Here is a 21,770-nt window from a genome sequence, read left to right as displayed (position 1 = left end):
TTGACCCTTGATATGTCGTGTCAGCCCTCTGCCTGTGGTTTGACAGCATCTGCACAGTCGATGAAGAGACGAGGCCTACAGTGCGGTTTTCAGGTTTTGGAGAGCGTGACTTCGTCTGCACACACAGGAAGCAGTTACTTTTTCTCTCTCTCTTATTGTCACTGTTCAACCTGCCAACCACAGTGCAAAAATGCAGATGAGGCACGACACCGGAAAGGAGGTGCAGCACGAAGCGAATCTCCAGCAGCAGACTTTAGACCTACTTCAGCCGCTGTGTGTTTGAGGCTCACTTCACTTGCCTGCCAACTCAAAGTTGTATTATAATCTTTAAAGATCCGTCAAATTTGCACTTCTACTCTTCAGATATGTGTTTTCTGTGATAATCATGTGGCTACTTTATGAGACCGTGGTAAAGGAAGCATCTTTCATCCTTTGAAACGTTCAGACAACCTCCTCTAACCCATGGTGAGTCACTCGAGTTTTCCTACTTTTTTTGCTACAGAGCGTCTGACTTCATGCCTTCAGCAGCTTAAAGAGTCGTAAACGTTACTTTTCCATCATGGCTTTGAGTCAGCATCAGCTCCTGCTAGTGAAAATAAAGTATGCATAATCTTAACAGGCTTTCACTTACTTTTACTATAAAATATGATACATTTCCAGCAAACTCATATTCCTGGGTTTTAATTCTTGCTGTGTAATGCTGGCATTCTTGAATCAGCACATTGTGCTACTGTAATGTGTGTTTTTGCTGCTGCTACCAAATACTGTAGTTTGGAAGATTTCATGCTGTGAGTCTCCTAATGATCTTTACTGACTTATCTGTGCTGGATGGCCTTTTAACAGTAACGTGTACTTTATTTTGTATACGACATAGTTCCGAAATATCACATGTAGGACCTTCTTATGAGGCTGCTAAGGATATAAATTTTACTCTGGCTACTAAAACTGTGTCTTCCTTTTAGAGACATGATGCAATGAGCAACAAACCACACAGGAAAACATTTGCAGTTTCCCGTTTTCTCGGCACAACCTCAAACAAAACTTGAATTTTTGTTTGCACTACTTTCACTCCGCTTTAGTAAAATCGCAGCGGAAACAAGAAGAAGCTCCTTTCACACTTTTCATGTTCATGCAACAAACTGTCAGCTTAATAATGTTTAATAAACTGCGCACAGTGCAGGGAGAAGATATTTACTTTTATCACACAAGGCAAGGTAGATATGGGTACTTCTTTCCTTTAACAAAAGAAACGGCTGTTTAAAAGCATTTTGTATTTACTTGGGTTATCGTTGTCTATTATTTAGATTTCTTTCCTGATCTGAGGCCATTTAAGTGTAACATGCAAAAAAACTAAGAATACAGGAAGGGGGCAGATACTTTTTCATGTGTATAGTTTACATATTTGCCTGTTTAATAGTATGTTTGTCTTCTGCAAAGTGCAGGATGTGCACCAAGCACAACATGACCGTAAATCTGGTTATTTGAAAGGCTGTGCACACTCATGGTTAAACCAGTGGGTGTTTCCAGAGGACTAAACTTGAAAGACCTGGGCACATTGTGCTCATTTCATTTGTCATTAATTTATAAAATCTTCTTGGTTGTTGAAGTTTGGGGATAATATGTAACTCCCCAGCAAAGCTGCATCAACTTAAGAGGCAAACACTGCACAGGATCACCGACAATGTCTAGTAAAGGGATAATAGATTCTTAGTCCATGTTGTCGTGTCAAAAATAGATACAAAGACCACTGGAAAAATAGCTTATTGAAATACAGTTTCAATAAGATATAGACAAAACCGACAACGAGCACCCCCGGGGGATAAACAGACTTTAATATAATCGAGCAGCACCAGCGACTTGGGTCCTTGGGGGGCGGGCAACCTGAATTTATTGAGAAGGGTCTTTCAAGATAACTTAATCAGTAAGTTCCACTCCGTGGTCTATCCTGGCAAAAGAAAAAGATCAAAAAGTCTGATTCTTCTGGTTCTCTACCTATTCCTCATCTCTCATGTAGATCCATTGCTCATAACTCTCCTACAGGGCCCTGCAGACTTGTGTATCCCAAGCCAGTTAGCACATCCTTCTGCCCTGAGAAAGGCCTTAAGGGGGTGGAGGTGGTGTTTGTCTCCTGCTGTGTTCAGAGTCACAAAATCTGCATGTGGTGAAGTCTTCATACAATATCAACACAAACAACAACAAACACAGTGTTCAACTTGTGCTTGTGTTCTCATAAGCTCTCATAAGCATGTGTTACTGAGGTGAATGCAGGTGTACCTTTTTAATAAACACACTGATTAATTGGAGGTGATTAAGTAAATAATAATGATGCTCTGCACACATATTTCTAAAGGAACTGGTCAAAATGATAATAATGATGCTTTAGACTTTGAGTTAAAGGCGAAAATTCATCGTTAATGTGCAAAAAGTTTTTATTAAACTCTAATTAGCAGTTTAATTTCTCACTTTTATTATAAATGGCCTTGGCTAATACATAATAAATATGTATTAGGGTTAGTAGTAGCAGTATTATACAGCAAACTCTTCTTCAGAGCTTCAGCAGGATGACTGAAGGCGAAACTTGTTTGATTGGCTTAACCCCCATTGATCACAGCCCATAATGTTCGGTTGCATGCAGTAAGTAATGTGTGTGTGTGTGTGTGTCACATAGATAAAAGCAGGAGCATCAGCGGTAGACATATATCAGAGTTTCTCATGGAGAAGACACATTACGATTCTATCCTGGACCGAAGCAAACGCATTACGTGGCAGGACGACTGCTATGTGGATCTTCAGTCTACGACCTCATCGCAAGCAGAAACGGAGGGTAAGAGTCGAAGCCACTGTGTCTGTAACGGTTTATTTAGCCTTTCAAAATAAGTCATCATCAGTGGAACTAAAGTGTACAAATACTGGCATCTACATACATACAGGTTTATTTATATATATATATGAATAATGGAGATCTTTCAGGGTCAGACTGAGGTCTCCAGTCCTCAGTGGCTCTTCATTCATCTCTGTGCGACCTCTATAATCCTGTCCCTGTTCTTCTATGTATATATATTGTTACGACCCATCTAGGGCCAGGCCATAACATGAGCGAGGCACTCGCTTCCCCCCCCAAGAACCCAGCAGTCACACGAAACAAATCCGTTAGATGTGAGGTGATTTATTTACAATGTGAATAAAGAGAACCAAAACGGGAGTGTCAATACTTCAGGGTGAGCCAAGGCCAAAACAATAAACAAAACAAACCTACACAAATCCCGCACCCCTGACCTTACCAAAACAAAGTCAAAAATAAAGACAGAGTCTAACCTCCTTAACTAACTCAAAACAGGACAAAACGGGTGATCAAAAGAAACGGCAGCTCACCCCTACCCACTCCACTTCCACAACTTTCAAGCGTATACTGCAGCCAGCGGCTACCACAGGACTACTGCTGGGTGATGAGGAGAAACGCGAGGACCTCTCCCGCTGTAGCACTCCAGCCTCCTTTTAAAGGGCGGGTCCTCCAGCTGGATCCAATCACGCCGGGGCAGTATATCCACGCACCAATCGGAACAGGGGCCTGGCACAGCTAAATTAACATAGAAAAAACACAACACCTGCACAACACCTGCACAAACAAACACATGGACATACAAGTTCGTAACAATATATATATATATATATATATGTATATATATATATATGTATATATGTATATATATATATATATGTATATATGTATATATATATATATATATATATGTATATACATGTATATATATATATATATATATACATACAGTATATACCGACCAATAACCTGCCTCAGTACTACATGGAAGCTCCTGTCAGGCATCATATCGGCTAAGATGAACAGGCACATGGGTCAATACATGAGCGGGACACAGAAAGGAATTGGCAAGAATACCAGAGGCGCAAAACACCAGCTACTGGTAGACAGAACAATCAGCCGAGACTGCAAGACCAGACTGACCAACCTGTGCACTGCCTGGATTGATTACAAGAAGGCCTATGACTCAATGCCCCACAGCTGGATACTGGAATGCCTAGAATTGTACAAGATCAATGGGACCCTGAGAGCCTTCATCAGGAACTCAATGGGGATGTGGCGCACAACACTAGAGGCCAACTCCAAGCCCATAGCACAAGTCACCATCAAGTGCGGGATCTACCAAGGAGATGCTCTGTCCCCACTGCTGTTCTGCATAGGCCTGAACCCCCTCAGTGAGATCATTAACAAGACTGGCTACGGATACCGACTACGGAACGGAGCAGTTGTCAGCCACCTCCTGTACATGGATGACATCAAGCTGTATGCCAAGAGTGAACGAGACATCGATTCACTGATCCACACCACCAGGCTATACAGCAATGACATTGGAATGTCGTTCGGACTGGAGAAGTGTAGTCGGATGGTAACAAAGAAAGGGAAGGTAGTCAGAACTGAGGGGATTGAACTACCAGAAGGCAACATTGCAGACATAGAGGACAGTTACAAGTACCTGGGGATCCCACAGGCGAATGGGAACCATGAAGAGGCCGCTAGAAAAGCTGCAACCACCAAGTACCTGCAGAGGGTCAGGCAAGTCCTGAGGAGTCAGCTGAATGGTAAGAACAAGATCCGGGCCATCAACACGTACGCCCTGCCCGTGATCAGGTACCCTGCTGGGGTAATAGGCTGGCCAAAGGAGGAGATAGAAGCCACTGACATAAAGACAAGAAAGCTCCTTACCATGCATGGAGGGTTTCACCCCAAATCCAGCACCCTGAGGCTGTACGCTAAGCGGAAGGAAGGGGGCCGGGGACTGGTGAGTGTCAGCACCACAGTCCAGGATGAGACAACGAACATCCAAGAATACATTGGGAAGATGGCCCCAACTGACCGAGTGCTCAGTGAATACCTCAGGCAGCAGAAACCCAAGAAAGAGGAGGGAGACGAGGAACCATCATGGAAGGACAGGCCCCTGCACGGTATGTACCACCGGCAGATAGAGGAGGTGGCTGATATCCAGAAATCCTACCAGTGGCTGGACAAAGCTGGACTGAAAGACAGCACAGAGGCACTAATCATGGCAGCACAAGAACAAGCTCTGAGCACAAGATCCATAGAGGCTGGGGTCTATCACACCAGGCAAGACCCCAGGTGCAGGCTGTGTAAAGATGCCCCAGAGACAATCCAGCACATAACAGCAGGGTGCAAGATGCTAGCAGGCAAGGCATACATGGAACGCCATAACCAAGTGGCCGGCATAGTGTACAGGAACATCTGTGCCGAGTATAACCTGGAAGTCCCGAGGTCAAAATGGGAGATGCCCCCAAGGGTGGTGGAGAATGACCGAGCTAAGATCCTGTGGGACTTCCAGATACAGACGGACAAAATGGTGGTGGCTAACCAACCGGACATAGTGGTGGTAGACAAACAGAAGAAGATGGCCGTAGTGATCGATGTAGCGGTTCCGAATGACAGCAATATCAGGAAGAAGGAACACGAGAAGCTGGAGAAATACCAAGGGCTCGGAGAAGAGCTCGAGAGGATGTGGAGGGTGAAGGTAACGGTGGTCCCCGTAGTAATCGGAGCACTAGGTGCGGTGACTCCCAAGCTAGGCGAGTGGCTCCAGCAGATCCCAGGAACAACATCGGAGATCTCTGTCCAGAAGAGCGCAGTCCTGGGAACAGCTAAGATACTGCGCAGGACCCTCAAGCTCCCAGGCCTCTGGTAGAGGACCCGAGCTTGAAGGATAAACCGCCCGCAGGGGCGTGCTGGGTGTTTTTTTTTTTAACATACATACAGTATATATATATATATATATATATATATATATATATATACACATATACACACATATATACATATATATATATATATACATATACATCTTTGTGGTATGAACACATATATCAAGGTTATCAGCACTGATATTGCTTCTTTTTTATTTGATTCCATTTATATCTCAGTACCCTCGATCTCTCCCTGTCTATCTGTTTCAGCTTGCCGTGTTTTTCTTGTTGTCTGTCCTCGTCCTGCGCTGCTGTTCTTTTTAAAAAAATAAAATTTATGAATTGACAAAAAAGGACGTAGTGTGTCAGTGATAATGGCAGGATCATAAAATTGACTTTAAATGAAGTAGTTATTTTAACATTAGCGGTGCACATCGTATTCTGCTATTATCAGCAGTGTTGAGCTGCAGAGGTGTCATCTGTAGGACAATCTGATCTCTGTGGTTTAGCTTTCAAGTCTTTGTTTCACCATATGGTTCGCAAACAAGACAACAATGTTATCACGATTCAAGATGCCGACTTCTGCTGTTGGAGAAGAGAATAAGTAGAATTGCATTACAGAAAACAGAATTGTTCTTTTACAAATATGCAAAAATGTTCTAGGTTTACCTCAGTCTGGCAGCTTTATACCTGAAAAAGCGTTAAAGTGTGGCGATGTTCATACTGTGTGCAGTCACAGGTGCTGTTTATGGTTAGTGTGTTTAGCCTGTCACCTAGTAACCATTAACAAAACTTTGAAACAGTGCTCACCACGTCCGCTCGAAAATTTCCTGTAGGGGCAAACCCTAATACTTCTCAGTAAGTTTGCAGGTTTTTAAAAAATCACTTTGATCTCCATCCAACCATCCAGCCGTATGTCGGCTCCGAGCAGCAGTCTGAGCAGAGACTTTGATTGACTTTGAAAGATTAAACAAACCTGTCAATCCTGGGAGTTCATTAGGTAAACACTTGCTTGGACATTCGCCAATTTTTAAGCAGAAGATTTTCTGACTTAGGATTTTTAAGCAAGATCAAAAAAAATGTGCGATCATCGCAGATCCTCAGTTTTCAGGTTTGTATTTCAAGCTTTCCTGTAAACTCGCTGATGCTCTTTATTCTTTCCTGTTATTTCCCCCCTCTTTGTTAGGAAACATTTACACCGTTTCTAAATGACAGCTTGTTGGTTTTGATGTATTATTGAAGTGGTTTTAAGGACACCACAGGCTCCGATTGTGATGTGGTGATTTCTACTTTCCAAGAGGAATGTGAAAATATTTATCTGTCTCTTTGTGTATTACACAAAAAAGAAGAAGCTGACGTGTCTGTAATTTTGAGTGTGTGTACACACACACACACACTTATAAAGATTAGGGGGAAAAAATAAATGAGGCAAAGGCATGTTATTTCTTTAAAAATATGGTGTCCTCTTGTGTGCAAAGTCATTTACCATCATCAGACTTTTTAATGAGAATAAATATCCGACAAAAACACAAATAATCCTGCATTGTCCCAGCTTAAGGAAGTATCTTTGCTCATGAGTTAACACCACAATAATCTCATCAATCATAAAATTCCTAAAAGTGTTCTGTTATTCTTTAGATCTCGGTTGGATCCAAAAGCATCAAGACCAGCTGCAGAGCTTTATTACGCCCTCCTTCCTGGGGGAGATCTTAAACCACATGAGAAACCTGGATGTGCTCAGTTCAGCTGAGGAGACCAAGGTCAAGGAAGCAGGCCGACTGCAGGATCAGATTAACATGCTCACCACTATTGTCACTGCCAAGGACAGTCAAGCCTCTGACGTCCTTCAGGGTTTTATAGAGAGCTCAGATTCTCAGGTTGCCCAGCTCATCATTAACCACGGTAAGAGGCTGCTTCTCTCTGTCCTGTGTAATTCTTTAAAATGGTCATGGGGGGTAAGTAGCTCAGGCAACGAGTCTGGAGGAACGAAACTGCAAAGAAAATAAATCAATAAAATAATATTCTGTAAGTTCTGTCTGGCTCTGCCGGATGTTTCTTCCTGTTAAAAGGGAGTTTTTCCTTCCCACTGTCCCCAAAGTGCTTGCTCACAGGGCGCCATATGATTGTTGGGTTTTTCTCTGTATGTTTTATTGTAGGGTCTACCTTACAATATAAAGCGCCTAGAGGTTACTGCTGTTGTGATTTAGCGCTGTATAAATAAATTTGAATGGAATTGAATTATTTCCCATTTTTGTTTACTAATTAATAATTTTTAAAATGTTTATTTGTTTACTTGCTTGCATATGGAAATATGTATATGAAATGTAGATATTAATACTTTTTCTGCCAGTTTGGTTCCTCCATAGACGTGCGGCTTTTACAAGTGTTTCTATAGTGTTTAGTGTATGATTGTGTAAGTTTAAATGCAAAGCACTTTTCACTCACTGGGATCAAAGCTTAGTACAAAGTTACTCTTCCATATTAGTGTCCTTTTTCCAGAGAATAACCGATGTGAATTTCTTTTGTTTTTGTCTGTAGATGCCATGGTAAAAGAGCACAAGGAGGTCCTCTTACGCCGATATGAACAGTACAGAGACAGAGACTCAATCAGCTGCCCCAGACTTAACATCTCATCAAGAACCTTACTACTTGTCGATGGACTTTCTGACCTCCAACAAAAGGAGCATGACCTGATGCAGGTGGGAGTGACTCGAGGAGAGAAAAGAAATCATCTTAGGCAGCTGGGGTTAGCAAAATTGTTTGAGCCCCTTACCCGAGTCAGTATGCCCCCTAGGGTCTCCCTCACAGTTGGAGTAGCTGGTATCGGCAAAACAACCTGGGTGAGACACTTTGTCCGGCAGTGGTGCCAAGGGATCATCTGTACAGACATAAACTTTGTGCTACCGTTCACATTTGCCGAGCTGAACTTGCTGGACAAGCTTTCTGCTGAGAGGCTGGTGAAAATGGCTTTTCCTCATATATCTGATCCCAGTCTGGTCCTGAACAGCTCCTGTCGGACTCTGCTCATACTTGATGGTTTGGACGAATTCCGCTGCAAATTAAATTTTTCCGACGCAGCTTCTTGCAGCGACCCAAAAAAAGAAGTGCCTATTGACGACTTAGTTACCAACATCATTCGAGGGAATCTGCTTCCCGATATAGCAGTCTGGGTGACTTCCAGGCCAAGAGTAGCTTCCCTTATCCCCGGAGGTCTGGTTGACAGGGTGACTGAGATCCCAGGATTTAGTCCTAAGGATATAGAGATCTTTCTGAATCACCATTTCTCTGAGAAGGATTTTGCCAGGAAAATATGGTCACACTTGGAATCCAATAAGATCTTGATGGTGATGTGCTACATACCCTGCATTTGCTGGATAGTAGCTGATACTTTGTTATACATCATGCAGAATGAAGCACAGGAGAGTCTTCCGAGGACTTGCACTGAGCTGTATGCCAATTTCTGTTCAATGAAAGCAGAATTGGGCGAACCAAGAGGCAGAGAGCCTGTAAAAACGGAGCAACTTCACGGGAGCAATCGGAAACTGCTGGGGAATCTCGGACGACTGGCTTTCTATGGGCTTCTTAAACACAAGTATGTCTTCAGTGAACAAGACCTCAAGAACTATGGGATTGAGCTACTGCTGACTCAAAGCAGTCTCGGTTCTGGAGTTCTTGTTCGAGAGGAGTCAACCATCAACACGACGTTCCGCTTCACACATTTGACTCTGCAGGAGTTTCTTGCAGCTACCTTCTACCATGTTTCCTCAAAGCGGGCAATCTTTGACTTGTTCTCTGAGAGCTCCATGTCCTGGCCCAAGATTGGTTTCCAGAACCACTTCAGAAGTGCCTTTCAGCACTCACAACAAGCTGAGGATGGTCACCTGGATGTGTTCGTACGCTTCCTAACAGGCCTGCTGTGCTCAGCTGCAATCAAACCTCTTGCTGGACTTCTGGCCCTCGGGAAAGACGATGGCAACAACAAGGCATGGGCAGCAGGGTTTTTGCAGGGTCTGTTGGTCAGCGGGGGTGCTGTGGTCTCCCTGCGTGCAGTCAACCTAGCTTACTGTTTACAGGAGCTGCAGCACACAGAGATGCTGCGGAGCGTAGAGGAGGATTTACGGCTCAGCAGTCTAGCGGGAAAGTTAACGCGGCCTCACTGTGTGGTGCTGGGTTACCTGCTCCACGTGTCTCCGGAGTGCAGCGAACAAACCAACCTGACAGCCTCTCTGAACGCCTCGACAGTGAAATGTTTGCTCCCGCAGCTGCTGTACTGTAGGCATCTAAGGTGAGCTTCTCAACCCAAATACATCCAATAAAAGGAAAACTCCAGATTCAGTGGTTTTATCTGCTCATCAGGTTGGAGAATAATCACTTTAAAGATGATGTCATGGAGTTGCTGGGAAGTCTCCTGAGTGCCAAAGACTGCCATATCCAAAAAATAAGGTGAGCCTTTTTTGTGGTAAAGCATCATACGAGGAACAATTGTTGTTCTGAACAACTGTATCACATCAAGCTGCTTTATAAACTCAGACAAACAGCGGAGCTTTTAAATGAAGTTATGATTGACCTTGCTGATTACTCTCAGTGGTTGTGTGATTGTATGATTGGTGAAAGTATAATTGTGGTTGTAATTATTATTAATACTCGAACAACATAAATACAATTTCTTTTATCCCTCCATCAGTCTGGCGGACAATGCCATCAGCAACAAAGGAGCCAAAGCCCTGAGTCGAGCCCTCTTGGTGAACCGCACGCTGACTTCTCTCAAGTGAGATCTGCAGTGTTTGATGTCTGAATGAACAAATAAAACCTTTTGAGTTCAGTATTTCCAATTATCTGTATATAAAGCTGCTGCCCCCAGGTCTGGAAAGTATATTTTATGGTGTCAGTAGCTAGTTTTAATTCATTTATTACAGACACTCAAAGCCAAGTATGCTCTAGAGGAGCTATTCCCAGTCAAGAGTGCTGTGACCCATTTAATAAAACAGGAAATCCCATGGAGCCCCCCCAATCTTAAATCTTCACTCTAATCAAAATACAGGAGTGGGAGTATTAAGGCCAATAGGTGATCCACCTGCCACTGGGACACAAGCGTCAATAAAAGAGCAGTGAATTTAGGTCAGAGTAATATCACTAATAACCACCTCCAAGTACCAGTTTTAATTCACTTTTTATTTAAATCAATTAATATAAATAAGTAACTGTACATTATTATGAGTCATTTCAAACTCAATTTCTTGGGAATCACTGCTCTAGAGCTTGGCTAGCTGTTAGTGTGCAGGGTCTCAGTTTCTCTTGTGTCTAGATTCAAAAACTAAGATGGCAGTGGATAAATTGCTCACACTAAAGCTTTAAAAGATGAGTAACCATGACAACATGGGGGCTACTTCCATCTTTTATATACAGTATATAATGTTTTCCAAAAACAGAACCTTGTAATAAAAATGAGTAATCTGAAATGGGGAAAAGGCTTTTAGTTTTGATGTAGTATAGTCATTCAAGAGTTGATCATAATACTACATAATAATAATGCTAAACCTGCATCTTATAATTTACATCTTATTATTGCTAAGTAGAGTTTTAGTAAATCATCTAATGACCTGTTTATGTTGTTTTAGTCTTCGGAATAACAACATCGGCTCCAAAGGTGCAAAGTTCCTAGCAGAGGCTCTGAAAATGAACCAAGTCCTGACATCAATCAAGTTGAGTATAATTGCTCTACAGCTTAACCGACACACCCAGAATTCCAGTTTATTTACTCTAGTTGGTGTATTTGCTCAATTTCCCCGACTTCTCATCAGCTTTCAGAACAACGCCATCGAGGAGGAGGGTGCTCAGTCGCTTGCAGAAGTGCTGCAGTGCAACCGCAAACTGGTGTCTCTGAAGTGAGTTTGGTCTTGTTTACAGATGTTGTTTTAATGAATGTTCTGTAGATTAATGTGCATCTTTTTTTTTAGTATACGGAAGAATACAATCGCAGCAGGTGGAGCCAAAAGGATTGCAGAAGCACTGAAGACCAACCGGACTCTCACAAAGTTGATGTAATGCAGAATTAATATTCATTCAGTGATCTTGGAGATAATGTACTGAACTTCTAGGCCAGAACATTTAAAGACTAAAAGTTAATCATTACTTCTTCACATTTTTGCAGATTGATGATGAGGTGTACAGTTATGATAGCTCATTGACACACTTGTTTGTTACTAGGCTTCATTTGATCTTGTTTACCACCACACCTGAACCTGGTTCACATACTGATAACTCAGGTTTTCTTTCTCCTAATGTGTCGGGTGTATTTGTGTTCTTGTCTGCAGTCTTTGTGGTAATCAGCTTGGGGATAAAGGGACGGTAGCTCTGGCCGAGGCTTTGGCGGTCAACCACACTCTTCTCTCACTCCAGTTAGTATCTTCTGCCCATGAGTGCAATGCAAATGCATTTTAATAGTGTGGGAAGTGACATTTCAATTCATGCACCACAGAAGGGGAAATGGTGTTTGCTTTGAATGCTATTCATTACAGCTGCATTTAACTTTTCATCTCTTTTCATAGACTTCAGAGTAACTCGATCAGCAACAAGGGCATGACAGCCTTAACCAAAGCACTGAGGCTGAACCATGGCCTTGTCTCCTTGAAGTAAGGACCAAGCTTAAAGTTTCACTCTGTTTCCCTGTTTGTATTTGTGCATTAACCCAAGAATATTTTGTCTTTTTTGGGAGAACGTGATTTTCCAACAAGCAGCTGTCAGTTAAACTCAGAAGAGAGTTACTTTAGCTAAGAAATTATTTAAAACGCTGATGTTATTTTGAGCTTTAGGAGACCAATCAGTGATCAGGGTCAGTTATTTGTCTTACTTAGCATCAGTAGGCATCTTGAAGTCCATGCAAGCTTTTCCTCAAGCTTTTCTTTCTGTGCAGATTAATTTTATTAGCACTGAAGAAAGTTAGTATGTTGTTTCCCTCTGCACCTCCGACTCTTTATGTATGGCTAATTAGCTGCAGACTTTGGTTCAACAGAATAAAGTTTAAATGATTTTACAGTTACAGAAGTGCACATGTTTTGGACAATTACAGTTTTTTCACATTATTTTGCCTCTGTACACCACTACAGTGAATTTTAAATCAGTCAAGATGTGATTACAGTTTAGACTTTAATTCAATTGATTTAATTTTATTTACTATTTAGGGATTATAGCCATTTTATATATAGTCTACCATTTTAAGAAGCTCAAAATTAATTGGACTAAACTAAAAAAATTAAATAAAAAGATTGTTTTTAATACTTGGAGGAAAATCATTTGCAGTCAATGAGTACCTGCAGGCATCACCAAATGCTGTTTCTTCCCTTTTTATTTTTACTTTTTCAGAACTGTGCAGTTTCTTTTAGAAGTTTCCTGGCGAAGGCTACGTTAGCGTTGTTATTCTTGAATGTAGTTATTTGCACCTTCATTTTAAACCCTCTCTATTTCCATTCATCAAGGCATGTGTTTACTGCAGACTGATATTTATACGCCTACCTCCTTGAAAAACAGTTTTGACTTGGTTAGATGTTTTAAAGGTGTTTGGGTTTTTTTTCCTTTAACCATGGAAATAATTCTGTCATCATCCACTTTAGTTGTCTTCTGTGGTTTTTCTGGTTTTTTTTGTTGTGGAGCAGGGGGGCTTTGCGTAAAGATGGCTGTAATTCCTGATTATTTAAGGCACAACTTTTGTTAAACACCTTAAAAGAAAACTGAAAGTCTGCACATCATTCACACTTGATTATTTGATATAAAATCCACTGATGTGGTGTGCGGAGGCAAAATGACAAATATTGTCTCGCTGTTCAAAAACCTATAAAACTAATTGTATCATATGTGCAGTATATCTTATCTGTTAGACACATGTGATCAGTATTCATATTTTGTGTCTCAAAAAAGGGAGCAAAAAAAGCCTCTCTTTGGAAAAGGTTTGCTAAATTGGCAGTATCTTGGCATTTTAGTGGCTGTAAAGTTGTCATGCTTGTGTCTTATGTCACTTTTCATGTGTTTTTCTGTCTATTTAGTCTGAGGGAGAACTCCATTGGGGTAGAGGGAGCAAAGAACATGGCCCATGCCCTCCACGAGAACAACACTCTGCAGGACCTCGAGTGAGTCAGCTCGTTAATAGTAGTACAGTATCATCCCTCACAGAACTGCAGGAATACCCAACTGTTCAGTAAATGTCATTCCCCCAGATCATGCCCTGTCATACAATACTGCTGCATGATGAAAAGCACAAAAACTGTGAGATAACTGTTTGTATTGTGTAGCTCTTTGAGGTAATGTGGGGACATTTCCAACCTACTGCAACACTGAGAGCAGCAGCCATATTCTAGTGTTATAATACTTCCTGTAAACACCTTTTTCCAGTGTTATTTTCAAAACTTGAAGCTTCTGTGAAAGCAGACATGTTGAAAACGCTCTGACAGTCTTTGCATTACATACAACAGTGCTCATATTTGTGTTTTTGTTTGCATATTTGTGTGTTTTCCAGTCTCACAGCCAACCTTTTGCATGATGACGGAGTTCAAGCTATCGCTGGTGCAATCAAGTTTAATCGAGGCCTGACCTCCTTGCAGTAAGTGGAGCTTGAATCGGAAATAAACACATCCAAACAGATACACACAAGTCTGAGAGTAGAAGTGGGAGTCTGCACTGCACAGCAACCGATGCATTCTCAGTGATGTAATAAAGTTCTAGTGAACAAAGCAGGATATTTATACCTACATCTTTAAGCACACACTCTACCCATAACCCTGATAAGGACAAGTGGAAGAGAATGAATGGTTAGAGTCTTTGATTCTGAAATGTGGTTGAGCAGAAATTTGAGCTAAATCAAAATAGTAAAGTAAACGATTTGGTTCTTATGTAGCACTTTTCTACTTGAGCTTTTAAAGCGCCTCATTCAACACCCCTCATTCAACCATATTTTTTCGACACCTAAATGCTTTCTAAGATTCACACGTTGATGGACACATGGAGAGCAACTTTAAGGTTCAAGTATACTTCGGCATGCAGAGTAGAGCATCCAGGGATTGAACCAGCAACCTGTTTAATAGATCTTTAATGAATTCAAGTGTATTTGCTTCATACTGGGTCTCTTCTTTTCCTCTCTTTTCACAGTCTGCAGTGGAATTTCATCAAGTCCACGGCCACTAAAGCTCTGGCCCATGCACTCCTCTCCAATTCCACAATGCAACTCCTGGAGTAAGACCAATAAACCTTTTTCACTCCTTTGTTTGTAAATATATCGATCTCAACCAAAATTTCAAAACTCTTTCCTCAAAGCCTGCGCTGATATTACTTTGAGAAAATGACTCGCTCCAGGCTTTGAGTGAACATATTTCATCAGCAACCATGCAATTATGTAAAACTTTATTCGCAAGGCTTTATTGTTATTCATAGCAGTTTCTGTGTGTGCTTCTATCTCCATTCTACAGTCTTCAAGAAAATGCTATCGGGAATGAAGGAGTCACTTATCTTGCTGAGGCTCTGAAAACCAACACGTCACTGCGCACTTTATGGTTGGCATAACGATCATGTCCATTGACAGATCAATCATTTTTGTGGTTGTGGTGGTTGTGACCCTTTTGTGTGACGTCTCTTCAGTCTTCAGGGAGTCTCAGCAGGGATGAGTGGCGCCATTAAAATGGCAGAAGCTCTGATGACCAACCAGACCCTCCAAACATTAGAGTGAGTACAAATTTTACCTTGTGTCAACCTTTCCTTTGTTTTAGCTGCATATCATTGACACGCTCTTCGGCAGTTCAGCTTTGTCAGTTAAAGTTGGCCTAATCAACAGCAGAGTGAAACCAAGCAGCACTCGTTAACTTCTATCTGAAACTAACTGTCTATCTAAACTAACTGCTAGTCTCTTATCTGTCTGCTTCTAAAGATTAATAGCTTTTGATTGGTTCCTGTTATGAACTTTGTTTATCTTCATTTGAGAATCCCAGCATGCAATTTGAATTTACTGATTGCAGTCTGTCAATGTTGTGTCTGCTTGAGGTAGATATTATTTTAAGAAGGCAGTTAGTTGTCTCTAACAGATCACTGACAAGTCACGATTGCGATCACTAGATCAAATGAGTGCGCCTCCCTGGAAACGTTCGTTATTTCCAAATGTTAAACAATAAAAGTGATGATTCATCAGAATACCTCCAGACCTTCTCTTTGTGAATAATGTGAGAAAATTCACCAACTAATCCTCAACCAGATTGAGACTATTTAAGCTCTCGTGCTGCTTGATGATTAAATGACTCAGTGTGTTTTAATGGCAACTTTACTTTTCTTTACTTTTTTTCACATGTAATGACTTGTCTATATTATTGTTGATTTACATTCACTCTGATTTTATAGAGTTAAATTTAAACATACCATAACAATATTACAATACATACAGCCATGTGAAAAAGAAATGCAACAATCCCAGTAATGTGAAAAACACCAAACTGCTTCTATAAGACTTAAGAAGGCAGGTGCTGCTAATCAAATACACTTGATTAACTGATCATCAGCAAGTGCGAGCACCTCTGTGAAAGCAAAGGTTTTGGCATTTTGCTGGTTTGGAGAATTCAGGTGTGTTAACACAATGTCACAGTCTTCCCAAGAGTGAACAGCCCACCAGTTTTCCCTGAGGTCAGACCATGCAGTGCTCAAGGAAACTGCAAAACAAACCAAGAGCTACATCACAGACTCTACAGGCCTAAGCATTAAATTTCATGATGGCGCAATGATAACAAGATTGAACCAGTGTGGCTTGTTCGAAAGGGTTGCCAGGACGACACCTCTTCTCTTTAAGAAGTTGCACAGGTTAGGATAGTAAAGTTGTATTTGAACAAACCACAAGATTTCTGGGACTTTGGACCTCATTTACTAACAATGTGCAATCAAAAATACAGACAAATTAAAATCTGGCTGTCGTAGGAAATTTCTACAGGATGTTTAGAATTACAGTTATTTTTTATTTTAAAAAAAAGCCTTGATATTAGTGCTGGATGTCTTTCAGTCTAATTTCTTGGCCCTCTCTAATGGATGCTGAAAAATAGAATTCAGTGAGTTTATTATCACAGATTGACAGATATGGTCCTCTTTGTTCTTTTTCTCTCATTCAGTTAGACTTTTTTATATCAACTTTGAGTTCCAAGCAAGTCTCAGGGGATGTGATATACAGAGCTACTATTTTGTCAGTAGGAGCCCCACTTTTCATTTTTCTTTTAAACTGTTGAAAACACTCTGGAAAGCTGTGCCTTTTCCTCTTTGGACAATTGTTTAAGTTTCTTCAGTTGGATTTTCTCCTGTTTTCCTCTTTTAGTGGTGCACGGTTCTCTCTTGCAAGATAGTAACTGCTTTCTCTGCTTTACCTGGAAGTACTAGAGTTGGATGTCTTGACTGGTCTCAAGACCACTTTTACGTGGTCTTGATCTTGTCTCGGTCTCGACGGACTTTGGTCTTGTCTTGGTCTCACTGTCTTGATCTTGCTGTCTAATGTGTCATGCGCAAAAGCATCAGCTCTAAGAGCCGTGCTTAGAGAGTGCTTTGTAGTGAATCACAAGAGTCGACTCCCAGTAAGCGAGAGCCGGCTCCTCACTTAATTTCCTTTCACTGCTCAGCTCTCACACAGTGGCTCAGCTATGCTCCAATCCCTCCATATTGTGGCCAATCACATGCGAGGATATAGGATAATATCATTATGTGAAAAACAGAGAGGGTGAGAGACGCGGCAGTCAAGTGGAGTCTGTCTTCCCAGTAAGTGAGTGAGACAGTAGACAGTGGTGAGGAGGGCTGTGCGAGTGCATCACAAAAACACATAAATATGCCCGACACCCGTAAACGAATCAGCATCTGGCTGCAGTTTAAAGACTTTTTCGTCTCGGTCTTTGTCTCGTCTCAACTTTGTCTTGGTCTTGACTTGGTCTGTCTTGGTCTTGGTCTTGTCTTGGTCTCGATACCCTCTGATCTTGGTATTGTCTTGGTTTAGGCAGTCTTGACTACAAGTCAAGCACGTACGCCTGAATGACATGGAGACGTGACAATATCCAGATTTTATGGCGATTACAAAGGGCTCTTTGTTCATAAAGAGTCTGATTTATCAACATATAAACTGTGGTAAGAATAAAAACAAGCTGGTGCACGTGTTTCTTAAATCTAAGAGTAATTTTGCATAGCCACTTGTTTGTTTGAATAGAGTAAGAACTCCACGCACATTAAATGAAGCCCATTGTCCTTTAAACAGAAAAGACCAAAGTGGAAATGTTTGGCCACAATGCACAGAGTAACATTTGGGGAAATTTGAACACAGCACAAACACTTCATAACAACTGTCAATCACTGTGTTGGAGGGATGGTGATTTGGCCTTGTTTTGCAGCCACAGGATCTGGACACCTTGCAGTCCTTAGGTCAACCATGACCTCCTCTGTACCTGGAATAATTTTGGAATCAAATATGGGGACCAAAATGCTTCCACAGTGATGTGAGACACTGATAAAAACATGCTGAAATGATTATTCCTGCTAGAGGTGACTCTACAAGCTACTGAAACATGCAATGTAGTTCGTTTTTCATCAGTAATTTGGCATTTTTATTGATCTTATTGTAAATTTAAAATGTAAAATCTCTTTGTTTATTCAAATGGCTTTTTTTGCAGCAGTGAACAAAGATTGGTCAGCGGATTTTAGAATGAGTTGGACTGCTTCTTATTTGCTGAAGTAACCAATACAAACTTTCTTCATTAGTGACTTTTTATCTCAAGATTTTCTTGATGGGTTTGTCATAACCTTTCAGGAACTTCACTAAAAGGATAATTAATTTTTTTTTTTGAAGCAACAAAAGAGACAATTAAAATACAATTGCCTCCAGCAGCTCATTGCAAATTGTCGTTTTTAGTCCTGGTAAACAACCAATTTCACCTGTCATTGGACGACACAAGAGAAAAGTGAGAAAAATGATAGAAGGCTCTAGTTTGATGAGACGCTCACCTGGGTGGAGCTCGGCAGCTCATTTTCCACTATGTTTTTCAGTCTGCGTGGGAACACTGTAGGAATGGAGGGAGCCAAGGCCCTGGCCAACGCCTTGAAATCCAACAGAAGCCTCAAGGCGCTGAAGTAAGCACAACTGGAACTTCATTTCATGACATAAACTACATTCGTATATTAAACCTGTGGTAGAAAAGTAAATGCAGCTGCTGATTTCATGCTGCCTGATTTATCTGTTCAATCAGGGCTGAAGTTTATTCTCCCACACTCTCCTCCGCTGTTCATCCATTATTTGGTTAGCTGCAAATAACCCCAGCTACAGAGATGCATGTGTGCTGAACTCCCTGATTTTGTTTTTGTTTTCTTCTGGAATCCAACAGTCATCAATATCCAGACCTTTACATTTGAAATTTAGAGAGTTACTCACAGATATCGCTACATTTGATCAAAAAATAAATCTTCTGTGTGTGATTCATCAGTCTGCAGGAGAACTCTCTGGGCATGGACGGAGCCATATTCATTGCAACAGCTTTGAAGGGAAACCACCAACTGACATACATCAAGTAAGTTTTCTTTTACCGTTTATTTATTGTTATTTACCTGTTTATCGATTTGTCGTATTAAAACTGTTCCTTCAGTTTGCAGGGAAATGGCATTGGAGAATCTGGAGCTAAAGTCATATCTGATGCTATAAGAGCCAGTGCCTCTGGCTGCGTGGTGGACATCTAGCCCACCAGAGAGAGCAGCCGTCACTGAGGAGGGTCATGCTACCAGCACGGGGATAACAGCTGCTGTTGTTATACAAAGCAGATGTAAACTATGTAATTTAACTCATTCTGTATAATAGTTCTGACAAGTTATTTGGTGCATTGCATTTTTATATAGATTCTGTAATATTTATTAGATGACTAAACAGCTGTTTTGAAGCTGCAGTTCAGCTTTAGACAAACACTTGAGAAGCACAATATGTAATGTAATAAACACACATTAAGCTCAGGAAGTTAAAGTAGAGCAGAATTCCTCCATTAAGGTGCCATTTTGTACATTTGCTCAGTTTGCACAATTAAATGTGGCAAAAAAAAAAAAAGTAAGTTACTTCAGGAGGACCAAACTGGTTTTATAACCTTTGTTGTTCTATTTGGTTTATTATGCCTGTCTTACAAGTGTTAAATACCAGAAATACTGACATGACACAAATACACTCCAACTGAGCAGAACTGAGTAAAACCTTTTATTTATTCCAATGTTTCTTGTTGCAGTCGACCTTATTGGAAATGAGGCTTTTGGCTATTTTAAGCCTGCATGTTATAGATGCAGTTATTATGATGTTTGGAGCCTCTGAAGACAATGAACTGAGAAGGAGAACATGTATTTAAAATTGTAAGAAGAAAATGATCTGTGTCCTTTGACCCAGATCGTGGCTTGTTTAGCTAGCACCTCAGTGTGCCAATAACAGCATATATATATATATATATATATATATATATATATATATATATATATATATATATATATATATATATATACCTGCGAGGAATGGCACTATGAGCCAGTCCGCACGGAATTTTGTGGCTCAAATTCTAAGGAATGAGGAGCTAATTAACACCCTGGCAAATGCATGTTCTGGCCAACCTAATATTTGTACTAGTGTACCGCATCGTACTACTGATGAAGAAATTTATTCACTTTTTCATCGTGGAAGACCAAATGCAGTGAACCTCTCCGGTCAGATAACCCCTGGTTATCCAGCTAACGTTATGGAGAACGTGCCTTCCACATCACAGGAGTGCCCCACAACAGGTCCCATCTACAATCTTGGGCTACGTTCACACTGCAGGCGAAAGCGCATCAAATCCGATTTTTTTGACCCTATGCGACCCATATCCGATCATGCTATGACAGTGTGAACGGCGCAAATCCGATATTTTCAAATCCGATCTGGGTCACTTTGGCTACGTTCACACTGCAGGTCTTAATGCTCAATTCCGATTTTTTGATCAAATCCGATTTTTTTGTCTCCTCGTTCACACTACAAATAAAATGCGACAGCAAACGCGCTCTAGTGTGAACGCTCAAAGCGGCCCGCATGCGCAAAAGAAGATGTCACACACAACGCGCTCTGTTTAGACCAAGAACAAACAGTATTGTTTGACTGATGGCCGTTAATATAAAGACTTCGGACTTTACGTTTCCCAATTTTTGCTTTAAGTTATTTTGTTATTTACATAATAATGTAAATAACCTAATAATGATCCTTATTGCTGTTTAAGAGAGGAGCGGTGCTTCAAAGGATAGCTGCAGATTTCTGTCAGAATCTGCAGATTATACAGTACAAATAAAATGTTTACGTTGTCTTCCCAACAGTTTCACTGACATCTACACTGGATGGCTAGGAAGCGTTCGCGATGTCTTCTCGGGCGCTGATAATTGGCTTCAGTCTTGTGTCGGTGACGTAAAAGGCGGATTTAATGCGACTTGACCGTTCAAACAGCAGTCGCTTTCTAAAACATCGGATATGTATCGGATTCAGTACCACATACGAAAGTGACCCAGATCGGATTTGAAAATATCGGATTTGCGACGTTCACACTGTCATACCATGATCGGATATGGGTCGCATAGGGTCAAAAAAATCGGATTTGGTGCGCTTTCGCCTGCAGTGTGAACGTAGCCTTTCGTATGTGGTACTGAATCCGATACATATCCGATGTTTTAGAAAGCGACTGCTGTGTGAACGGTCAAGTCGCATTAAATCCGCCTTTTACGTCACCGACACAAGACTGAAGCCAATTATCAGCGCCAGAGAAGACATCGCGAACGCTTCCTGGCCATCCAGTGTAGATGTCAGTGAAAATGTTGGGAAGACAACGTAAACATTTTATTTGTACTGTAATCTGCAGAATCTGACAGAAATCTGCAACTATCCTTTGAAGCACCGCTCCTCTCTAAAACAGCAATAAGGATCATTATTAGGTTATTTACATTATTATGTAAATAACAAAATAACTTAAAGCAAAAATTGGGAAACGTGAAGTCCGAAGTCTTTATATTAA

The 21,770-nt window shown here is 41.0% G+C and overlaps 1 protein-coding gene across 2 annotated transcripts; it reads left to right on the top strand.

Annotated features, from left to right (window-relative positions):
• The first annotated feature begins 216 nt into the window (after positions 1 to 216).
• On the top strand, positions 217 to 19,992 carry nlrc3 (NLR family, CARD domain containing 3). 2 transcript variants are annotated; one of them, XM_086303311.1, is made up of 19 exons: positions 217 to 465; positions 2,669 to 2,824; positions 7,366 to 7,629; positions 8,266 to 10,012; positions 10,084 to 10,170; positions 10,412 to 10,495; positions 11,346 to 11,429; positions 11,529 to 11,612; positions 11,685 to 11,768; positions 12,042 to 12,125; positions 12,276 to 12,359; positions 13,767 to 13,850; positions 14,237 to 14,320; positions 14,866 to 14,949; positions 15,183 to 15,266; positions 15,352 to 15,435; positions 18,763 to 18,846; positions 19,197 to 19,280; positions 19,356 to 19,992. In XM_086303311.1, the coding sequence occupies exons 2-19, from the start codon at positions 2,713 to 2,715 to the stop codon at positions 19,444 to 19,446; spliced, it is 3,393 nt and encodes a 1,130-aa protein (XP_086159437.1). In that variant the 5' UTR covers positions 217 to 465; positions 2,669 to 2,712; the 3' UTR covers positions 19,447 to 19,992. The 2 variants fall into 2 exon arrangements, 1 of the variants encoding a protein (XP_086159437.1); XR_015130704.1 differs by lacking the exon at positions 19,356 to 19,992 and having other exon boundaries at positions 18,111 to 18,846; positions 19,197 to 19,246.
• The last annotated feature ends 1,778 nt before the right edge of the window (positions 19,993 to 21,770 follow it).

This window comes from Aulonocara sp. 'chitande type north' Nkhata Bay, linkage group LG8 (genome assembly GCF_057382095.1).
Source record: "Aulonocara sp. 'chitande type north' Nkhata Bay isolate Kocher_YH1m ecotype deep benthic linkage group LG8, A_spYH_male_GT1.1, whole genome shotgun sequence".
NCBI classification, from domain to species: Eukaryota; Metazoa; Chordata; class Actinopteri; order Cichliformes; family Cichlidae; genus Aulonocara; species Aulonocara sp. 'chitande type north' Nkhata Bay.
Note: the sequence above shows the minus strand (reverse complement) of the source record. Positions and strands in the feature narration are given on the sequence as shown.

Bases quoted from the DNA above. Each gene is read 5' to 3' on its own strand.
- nlrc3 (XM_086303311.1), top strand. From the start codon at position 2,713: ATGGAGAAGACACATTACGATTCTATCCTGGACCGAAGCAAACGCATT. The intron at 11,613-11,684 runs GTGAGTTTGGTC...CTTTTTTTTTAG, and splicing joins CGCAAACTGGTGTCTCTGAA to TATACGGAAGAATACAATCG. The intron at 13,851-14,236 runs GTGAGTCAGCTC...TGTGTTTTCCAG, and splicing joins AACACTCTGCAGGACCTCGA to TCTCACAGCCAACCTTTTGC.